General features: G+C 39.7%; 1 protein-coding gene across 1 annotated transcript; it reads left to right on the top strand.

Annotated features, from left to right (window-relative positions):
• Positions 1–2,735: 2,735 nt before the first annotated feature.
• Positions 2,736–10,325, top strand: LOC119324051 (26S proteasome non-ATPase regulatory subunit 2 homolog A-like). Its single transcript, XM_037597783.1, has 25 exons — positions 2,736–3,038; positions 3,165–3,265; positions 3,739–3,859; positions 3,947–4,006; positions 4,113–4,180; positions 4,710–4,752; positions 5,534–5,599; positions 5,708–5,746; positions 5,832–5,914; positions 6,109–6,220; positions 6,301–6,384; positions 6,532–6,690; positions 6,774–6,878; positions 6,954–7,058; positions 7,146–7,286; positions 7,371–7,475; positions 7,559–7,780; positions 8,056–8,169; positions 8,269–8,484; positions 8,849–8,908; positions 8,983–9,096; positions 9,202–9,287; positions 9,367–9,475; positions 9,568–9,746; positions 9,835–10,325. The coding sequence occupies exons 1-25, from the start codon at positions 2,916–2,918 to the stop codon at positions 9,905–9,907; spliced, it is 2,688 nt and encodes an 895-aa protein (XP_037453680.1). The 5' UTR covers positions 2,736–2,915; the 3' UTR covers positions 9,908–10,325.
• The last annotated feature ends 304 nt before the right edge of the window (positions 10,326–10,629 follow it).

The following is a 10,629-nucleotide window of genomic DNA, read 5'->3' on the forward strand; positions in this document are numbered from 1 at the left end:
GAAAATGGGTCAAGCCCAAGTTGGAGCGGGTGTGCGCATTGGTTTGTGAAATAAACTCTAATAGGATTTGGACTTCCTAGTGCACAGAGGGATTTTCAGAATGGTTTCCAAGTCAAATGGCATGAAAACCTCCCTGACGAGGGGCAGCGCTATGTCTCGCTTAAAGCGAGACCTAGCATGCTCTCGTGTCAGGCGCCTCTCTACATGGGCATGTCCAGACGCGCGGGAGGCTGCGACCTTTTTGTTGTTGTTTTTTTCACCTATTTTTCCTTTCTCTTTTTTTTACTTCCATTTATACTTTCAAATGTTCTAAATAAATAAATTATATTTTTTACATAAAACTTTGAAACAAAATGTTAACTAAGCATGTGAAAAATGTTAAATGTGATTAAAGAAAAATGTTTCTCATGTGTACGAAAAATGTATGCAAAATATATATATATTGTGCGTGAAAAAAATTTAATCATGTATTTAGAAAATGTTAATATAGCATTTGAAAAATGTTAAACAAATATCTGCAAAATGTTCATCAAGCATTCAAAAAATGTTCAATGTGTATAGGAATAAATGTTGACCATGTATTAAAAAATATCAAACTTGTATTTGGAAAATGTTAATGAAGCATTTGAAAATAGTATTAAAATGTGTATAAAAATGTTGACCATATATTAAAAATGTTAATCCTGTATTTGAAAAATGGTAATCAAGCATTTAAAAAATCTAAAAAATGTCTACAGAAAAAATCTTGACCATTTTATTTAAAAAATGGTAAGCAAGCATTTGAAAAAAGTTAAATTAAAGAAAATGTTTCTTTGTTTATGAAAAATGTATATATAAAATATACAATGTGTGCAAAAAAAGTTGATTGTGTATTTGGAAAATGTTAATCACGCATTTGAAAAAAATATTAAACTTTTTTTGAGAAACGAATAAATAAATAAATATTAAACAAACACTGGAGAAATGTTAATCAACCATTTGAAAAATGTGAAATGTGCATAGAGAAAAATGTTGACCATATATTAAAAACATTAATATTGTATTTTTGAATTTTATATCAAGAATGTGAAAATGTGTATAGAAAAAAATGATGGCCATATATTAAATAGTTATTAGTCTTGTATTGAAAAAATATTAATCAAGCATTTGATAATGTCTATGGAAAAATATTAACTACATACTGAAAAATGTTAAACATGTATTAGAAAAATATTCTCGATGTATACGAAACATGTAGAATAAAAACCAAAGTAACAAAATGCCAAAAATAAGAAAATATGAAAACCAAAGAAACAAGTGTAAATTGAACAAAAAAAATGAAAACCAATAAAGAAATAAAGAAAAAAAAGAAAAATCATTGAAACCCAAGAAAGAAATAAAAAACCAAAGAAAAGAAGAAGAAGAATGAGAAATAAAAGAAAAATCAATGAAAAACAATGAAAGAAACAAAAGAAATCAAGGAAAAGCAAAAGGGAATTTAAAAAAACCAAGGTATACCGATGAAAAAAGAAACTGAAAAAACCTAAAAAGAAATAAGAAAATGGAACAGGATAGAAAAAAAGAAAAAAATTGAATGAATGCAATCGCGAACGACCGAGAATGAACAAAACAAGTAACATGCTATTGGGCCCGCCCATACCGCTGTGCAGGAAAGCATCAGCGAGACGGATGCCAAAATCATTAGTTAATGGGTACCCTTGTAAAGGTTACTCCGACCTTCCGAGGTTGCGACAGGTGGTGGGAATTCCCTTTTTTCATAAATTTGTTTATTGAAAACATTTTATCTTTTAAACCGTGTGTCTAAAGGGCTAACCATTTTCACCTTTGAATTTCTCAACTTATGATCTTTGAAAATAGATCCCATGTTAATATGTATCGACGAAATTTGTTTCCATTTTTCGTAAACTCGATCTGGAAGCTCAATTTTCTCCCACTTTTTCCCATTTTCCGAGCAAATTTGTGTCTCTCATGAAAGAAAAAAACTGCATTTTCCCCTTTCCCCGAGGCATAGTTGTGCCCCTCGTGGAAGCAAATATATATGCCTCTCACCAAAAAAAGAGTTTACCACTTTTCGAGAGGTACAATTGTGCCTCTCGTGGAAGTAAAATTTTGCCTCCACGAGAAGTAAACCAGTGCCTTTGGCGTAAGAAAAAAAAATATTTTTTCCTTTCCGAGAGGCACATCGAAAGCAAACCTGTGCCTCTCACGAAATAATTATTTTTTCATGCAATTATTTTTTGATTTTTTGTCCAAAATCTAGGAAAAACTGGGCAAAAGCTGAAAAGCCGATTTTTTTTCTAAAATCGGAAAGGTATAAGAAAACAAAATTCCAAAGAAATGCCAAGCACACGACAAGTAGCGGCGGCTGAGAGCGTGTCAAATTGTTTGTAGGGGCATCCCTCAGGTAGTTGCTCTCGACGGATGCTAGCCTAGCTACAAGCAAGAAGTAGCATTCACCCCCCGACGGGCTCCTCTCGCCAGGTTAGTTATGATGAAAAAAAAATGCCTTCTATTGGTATTTGCGGTTCCTCCCAACAAGCCCGAAACACCAGCCCAGCATTACTACATTTTGAGCGTAAACCAGCCCATTACTATTCGGCCGCGCCAGCCCGACCGAACCCGTGACAACAGAGAGAGTCCAAGGGCAGGGCGGGCGGCCCAGATCCAAACTTGGGGGAGGGGCAAATCGGGACAGAAAAGGAGTGACAAGTTCATCCACCTCGCGTCCGACTCCAACTCGCAAGCAAAGCGGAGATCCCCTCTTCCGCTTCCGCCTCAGCCCCCAGAAAATAAACCCCCACGCAGCACCGCGAGTCTGCCTCCGTACCACCGCACCGCTTGCCCCCGAACCCTAGCCAGAGCCTGCCAGCAGCGCCGTCTCCGTCGCGAACGAATCCGCGGGCGTCCGTCCAGCCATGTCGCCGCCCGAGAACCCCAACGGCGGGGCCGCCGCCGCCGCGCCCTCGGAGCCCGCGCCGCCCGCCAAGCCTTCCTCTTCCAAGGGGAAGAAGAAGGACGACAAGAAGGACGACGATCTGGTGAGCTTCCCCCCCGTCCCCCCCTCCGCCCGGTCTCCCCCGGCCGGCCGAGATCGGGGAGCGTCTCGCTTCGATCTGCGGTCCCGCCCCCGCCTGATGTGTTTTTTTGCTTTGGTGCGCGCGCAGTCGGAGGAGGACCTGGCGCTCAAGGAGCAGCTCGAGCTCTACGTCGTGCGGGCGCAGGACGTGGATCCCGGCGTGCAGAGGCTCGCCCTCGAGAGCATGAGGTACTACAATCTATTCGCTTGCTGGGACCTCACAGATTCAGTTTTTGTCCCCAAATTATGTTCCGTGCCTAGGTCTGGTGGCGCGTCGGCTGCTTGTTCTAGGTTTAGATTTCCGATCTCTGCGCGAATTGGATGAGTGGGCTGGCTCTAGTTCTGGCCTCTAGCTATTTCTACCTGGCGAACCATTATGAACTGCTGTCACTCTAGTTTGTGTAAAAAGATTAGCCTTTGTGTGCCCTCGACTGAGATTTTGACCTTTACAGGCAGGAGATTCGTTCCTTTGGCTTGCCATAAGTTTAGATTTCTGCTCTCTGTCTGAATTCCTTGAATGTGTAGGCTTTAGTTTTGCTAACTTTTGTTCCATCTATCTGGCAAGGTCTTGTCGGGTGCTGCCACTGTAGTAGTTTGTGTAAAAAACAATGTTTTCTTGCTTTATTTCTGTTAGCTGCCACTGAGATTTTGACCCCTACCAGGCAGGAGATTCGTTCAGCTACAAGCTCGATGACGTCTGTCCCAAAGCCACTGAAATTCCTCCGCCCACACTACGGAACCCTCAAGTCCTACTATGAAACTATGCCAGAATCTGAGCTAAAGGTATACATTACACTTACACCTTTGTTGTACGGTGATTTAAATACTGATTCTGGACGTTGCTAATATAACAACACAACTGTTTTGCAGAAGTACATGGCTGACATACTATCGGTGTTGGCCTTGACAATGTCTGCTGAAGGAGAGAGGGTATGTGCCTGCCATGTTCCTACTCTGCCACGATTCAGTTTTATACCTTTCAGCGTGAATTGAGGTTAGCCTTCTTAAGAGTTGCTCTGCCTTTTCATTGTTTCAGGAGAGCCTGAGGTACCGTTTGTTGGGCTCTGAAGGCGACATTGGTTCCTGGGGTCATGAATATGTGAGGTAAGAACAATACTACATAAATTTATATACTTTACCTGTTTTTGTTTTGTTTTGTGAATTTATCTTATTAGCCCATTTAATGTTAATTAGGTATTTAAGTTCATGTCTGCCTTATAGATGTAAAAGTGAAATATTGTTTCTTTCCGTCCAAGAGTTCTGTTTGTTATTCCCACTTCATTCTATTAGTTTCAAAAATCCATACCCAGAAATACAAATGCTTACTAGCAAGAGGTTAAAGTTTAGACAGTCATTTAATATTCAACATGGTCTATTCATAGGACTGTTACAGTGAGGTAGTTGTAGCATGATAGGATAAAGGTTTCTTATGGTGGACATATATTGATTATGCATCATTAATATTCTGCTTTGGTTGCTATATGTGTTCTGACTGCAAGGTTTATCTTATGTGATGGCTAATTTGTATATAGCTATCGGACCAAGTATCCAATACATTGTTGGTTTTGTAATTTGTTATATGCATATACTTTCACAATTGTTGGATTCTACTGAAACCTTTTTCTCGTGACAGGAATCTGGCTGGTGAAATTGCTCAAGAATTCCAAAAGCGCCAGGTTGGAACTCTCATTCTTGTATCATTACTACGTGGAACTCCTGCTTTGCTCTTTTTGTGCCTCCATTTTTCTATTTACCCCATTGTGATAACCCTTTATTTTTACTTGGGAGGCTTAACTTCCTACCGTATCTTAGACATCATTGATGTAATTTGATAAATGATGTAATTTGATAAATATTATTACCCCTTTTATCAATGCTATGAGTGATTTACTTCCAACTATTTTGGTGACTACTACTGGTCATGCTCGTAGGCTTTAATCAGTTTGCAGAACTACTGTAGTTTGTCATTTCCTATTTGCTCTAGTTCTCTAAAAGCTGCTGTTTTGGACATCGGCAGTCTCCAGTATTCAACTTTGAGCACTTTGAGTTGTGATATATTCATAAATAAAGCTAAACAGAAGTAGACTTATGAAATATTCTATTCAAGACTAATGACTATATGGTTTTTGACTATCTAACTGAGATATTTTAAAGGATATTAGTAGTCAAAGTTTTGATGTTATTTGTCAAAGTTTGAATTTTAGTTGTCAAAGTTTTGGATGTAGTACTTTACTTGTGCCCAAAATGGCATCTTTCCAACAACAGAAGTGAGTAACTGGGTCTCCATTGTAATATCCAATCTGGATCACATTTGTTTATTACTCACTGCACATATGTTGTTTGTATTCATCTTTGTGTCATGGTTGCAACCATACTAAGTAGATTTTCTCTTTTTTTTTTATTTCTTGTGTGTGTATATATTTCAAACCTCAAAGTGTTAATTTTGTATTTCTGCAGGGTGATGACATGCCAATTGATGAGTTAATGGAGCTAGTGCAGCAAATTGTCTCATTCCACATGAAGGTTTGTTCTTTGAAAATTGTGGACATACATACTCCCTCTGTTCTAAAATAATTTTGTGGTGATGCATTGACGCCTTGTTGGTTTTCTTGTCATTTTTTTGTATAATAGCATAATGCTGAGCCAGAAGCTGTAGATCTTCTGATGGAGGTATTTTGTCTTGCACAATTTCAACCAGTACATTACTTGTAGCTATTCACCAATGGATATACTGATGCATGATATTTCATTTCAGGTTGAAGACCTTGATTTGCTAGTTGAGCATGTCGACTCAACAAACTACAAGAGAACTTGTTTGTACCTTACTAGTTCGTCTAGGTATGTCTGCAACTCTATACATTAGGTCCTACACTGCTATTTTTCTACTGTGCACATATCTCTAAATTGTTTCTGTAAATTATTGCTTGTACATATTTTCTGTAAAAAGTTCCTACGTATAGATTTGGAATAATAAATTTGAATCTTAGTTGACTTGAATTAATGTTTTGCTCTATCTCAATTTGAAACTGCAGATTTCTCTCTTCTCCAGATGATACACTGGCACTTGATATAGCATATACCATTTACATGAAGTTTGAAGATCTTGCAAGTGCATTGCGCATTGCTCTGCTTCTTGACAACAAGGTAAGCAGAAAATTATCTGAAGTTGTACTCCTCTGTTTAGGTATTACCTTTAAACTGACATGCGTCTCAATGATTTGTAGTCCATACAGTATGTGAAGCAGGTCTACACAGCAACTGATGATCTTGTACTCAAGAAGCAATTCTCATACATCATTGCACGCCATGTATGTATTTCTCTCCTTACTTTCCCTCCCTTTACCTCTTTCCACCTCCCTGTGAATTTTGATTCCTTACCTTGGTTAATTGTTTATGTCTTGCATTTAAATTAGCTTATCTTACAAATTTTGACCGTGAGCTCTCCTCTTCTGAAGGGTTTGGCCATGGAGATTGATGATGAGATAGCTGCAGATGAAAATGACAAGGAAATGTTGCAAGAAATAGTTAATAACACCAAGCTGAGTGAGGGGTACCTCACTCTTGCTCGTGATATCGAGGTTATGGAGGCAAAATCTCCAGAAGATATTTATAAGGTGACCTATATTTCACTAATTTCATGTTTATGGTAGGCTTTCTAGTCCATAATAAAAGTATGCTTATACTTTGTAATCTTTAGGTCCATTTGATTGACGGACGTGGTGCCAGCTCCAGTCTTGATTCTGCAAGACAGAATTTGGCTGCAACATTTGTCAATGCATTTGTTAATGCTGGATTTGGCCAGGTTAGTTTTTGTGGAGAATGTTATTTGTGGTCCATACAAGGCAAGAGTGAATATTAAGTTTGTTCATTTGTGCAGGATAAGCTGATGACTGCTCCATCTGATTCTTCCAGCAGTGGGTCTTCTGGAAACTGGTTATTTAAGAATAAGGAACATGGAAAAGCCAGTGCAGCAGCTAGCCTGGTACAATCACATCATTAGTTATATTTCAAACAATAAGGTTTCTTTAAGTTATAACTAGCCAATACTAAATGAAATTATTGCTTGCAGGGAATGATTCTCCTGTGGGATACTGATTCTGGGCTTGCCCAGCTCGACAAGTACTTGCATAGTACTGACACTCATGTTGTTGCTGGAGCTTTGCTAGGTATTGGAGTTGTCACCTGCGGTGTGAAGAATGATTGTGACCCTGTATGTATTCCAATTTATTTGCTGCTTCCTCTCCCCCTATTTGATATTATGCAAGTTCTGTCTTTAATAAGAAATTGTTTCCAGGCACTCGCTATCCTCATGGAGTATGTTAACAAGGATGACTCAAACATACGGATTGGTGCAATCTTGGGTCTTGGTATCGCATATGCTGGTTCTCAAAAGGATGAGGTGGAAATCGGCGCTTGCTATTGTCTGTTGTTACCTTATCATCAGTTATATATTTCGTGCTAACATGGTTTCCTGTATTCCAGCTAAGAGTACAACTATCAGCTATATTGGGAGACCCCCAAGCAACACTCGAGGTCTTGGTCTTCACTGCTGTTGCTTTGGGATTAGTGTTTGTTGGTTCATGCAACGAAGAGATTGCACAATCCATCATATTTTTCTTGATGGAGCGTAGTGAGGCCGAGTTGGCAGAGCCAATTATACGCCTTCTTCCTGTTGCGCTTGGCCTTCTATATCTTGGAAAGCAGGTAAATACTCAGCATTTGCATTTTCATTCAAGTTTGTCGTGCAAGAAAAAATTGGTATGCGTTTAATGGACATACGATTTGTTTCAAGGATTCGCCCAGTCTTTTGTGAATAGCATCTCTTGGATCCAACTAGAAACCTGATTGCAATTGTTACTATTGTTTTCATACTATGTTGTTACTAAATTTAGCTTATGCACACATCTTCATCATAGCACATCTTTTTTCAAGGCAATTTAAATGCATCCAGATGACTTATTATTGGTGAACTATTTCAGGAAAGCGTTGAGGCTACTGCGGAGGTTTCTAAAACATTTGATGAGAAGATCAGGAAATATTGTGACGTAACACTTATGTCCCTTGCATATGCTGGAACAGGAAATGTGCTCAAGGTACTTAACCTTCAAGCCCTATATTAACATGTTTGCTGACTTATAACAGCTTCAAACTGTGTTCTAATGGCTCCAACCTTTTCGCAATTCTTAATGCAGGTTCAGAAACTTCTTGGTATTTGCTCACAACATCTTGAGAAAGGCGAAACACACCAAGGCCCAGCTGTCCTTGGAATTGCTCTTATTGCCATGTCTGAAGAATTAGGAGCTGAAATGGCTGTACGATCACTTGAACGTCTTCTACAGTATGGCGAGCAGAATATTAGACGAGCAGTTCCTCTTGCACTTGGTATCCTTTGTATTTCGAACCCCAAGGTAATAAGTTATTTGAAATCTCTATGTTGAATTTGTGCCTGATCAGTTGCTGTGAAGAGTCGCAGAGTTCATTAGAATGCAATGTTTAACTCAAGTAGTAAAAAACATCACTTTAAAAAAGCAAAACATTTTGATCCTATGTCCTCCTAAGATAGAGATTGCTGGTCCTTTTTTTTTTCATGACAATATTTATGTAATGTAATTTATAGTGTAACAAAAGTGCAATCAAAGCACTTCCGCCAGTTAATTTTACCACGTGCATACTGGGACATTCTCCATGTTATGAATTAAATGCTTGTTCAGTAGTTCATTTTCAGTGTTATGATGTTTATTTTGGACAATTCTGATATCTTGTATTTATCAGGTAAATGTAATGGACACACTGAGCAGATTGAGTCATGATGCAGATGCTGATGTCTCAATGGTATGCACTTCTTAACCTAGCAGTTAATTTCGTAAATTCATGCTTCATCTTATAACTTGGTTACCTTGCTCTAGGCTGCGATAATCTCATTGGGTTTGATTGGTGCTGGTACAAACAATGCCAGAATAGCTGGTATGCTTCGTAATCTTTCGAGTTATTACTACAAAGAGGCTGCTCATCTATTCTGTGTAAGTACATATCCGGTGCTCCTTTAGCATCCTTTTCCCTATGGTGGTTTCCTGTTTGTATTGGAGTTGCAGACTTGCATATGCTTATCAGTTTTATATGTTCAGGTAAGAATTGCTCAAGGGCTTGTTCACCTTGGGAAGGGTTTGCTGACACTTTCTCCATACCATTCCGACCGGTTTCTTCTTTCCCCGTGAGTTAACTATCTTCAAGCACTCAATTTCCCCTTCCAATATTGTTGGATTCATCTGACAATTCCTTTGCTCTTTTAGGATGGCACTTGGAGGGATTGTCACTGTTCTGCATGCCTGCCTTGATATGAAGTCCACCATTCTAGGGAAATATCACTACATTCTTTACATTATTGTACTGGCAATGCAGGTATGTATATAACTCATCTGCCAATTTTTATAACCAGACCAAACAGCCAGTTGATGATATAAAGATTATAAACTCTTCTTTCCTTATTACAGCCAAGGATGCTTTTAACGGTGGATGAGGATCTGAAGCCTCTTCCTGTTCCAGTGCGGGTTGGGCAAGCAGTTGATGTGGTTGGGCAGGCAGGAAGACCTAAGACGATCACCGGCTTTCAGACGCATACCACCCCTGTCTTGCTTGCAGCCGGGGAACGAGCGGAATTGGCGACTGACAAGTAAGTTCGACTAGGACTGCGCATGTTCTTCATCGTCTGAATATGTTCTCTCCATGGCAGCTAACCACTGTTGCCTTGTGTCACCCAGGTACATCCCCCTGACCTCGACGTTGGAGGGCTTTGTAATTCTGAAGAAGAACCCGGAATACCACGAGGAGTGAGGGGGAAACCCCCTAGGCTTTGATCTGATGCAAGTTTTTGGAGTCCCCCAGCTTGGCAGGGTAAAGGTTGTCGTCACTGAGGATCCTTTGATATGCCCTCACACAAGGCACTTGCTGGTGTTTCATCCAAAAACATTTTATTCCGTCCACCAGAGCTGTAACTAACTGCAAGCTTGTTTTGGTTGCCCGAATGGACCGGCATGCCACTTGTACCCACACTGGTGGACATGTAGGAGTTGAACTGGTGGTGTCTTTTGACCTTAAGCTTATTTGTATATGTATCAAGTGTGTACTGAAAGTTACATCTTTAGAACTGATACGGCGTTGTCATTCATTAGCACAGTATGTTTAGCCTTATTTGTGGACCTGCGCCCGTCTACTTATTTTTTGTGGAGTACAATGTTATGTCAGCAGTTAATAGCTTGCTGTGCTACATTAAAAACGTTGCTGCTATCTCGTTTACGTTATTCAGTTGCAATTGCAACCAGGCATGGCACTGTAAAACTAAAATTAGTATATGGTGCACTGCATCATCAGGACTGAGCTGAGGAGGGATTTTTGGAGGGGACTTGCCTGTTCGGCAATCCTCCGGCTCCATGAAATCCTGCACTCTGGCTCCTCCGAGCGAGCTCCCACTCCTCAGTCCATCATTTGAGGCAGAAAAGGTGCTGAGGAGCGCCACTTCCACTTCCCTCGCTCTGTGGTAGCTTGCTCCGCTCCAT

This window comes from Triticum dicoccoides, chromosome 6B, assembly GCF_002162155.2.
Source record: "Triticum dicoccoides isolate Atlit2015 ecotype Zavitan chromosome 6B, WEW_v2.0, whole genome shotgun sequence".
Taxonomy (NCBI): domain Eukaryota; kingdom Viridiplantae; phylum Streptophyta; class Magnoliopsida; order Poales; family Poaceae; genus Triticum; species Triticum dicoccoides.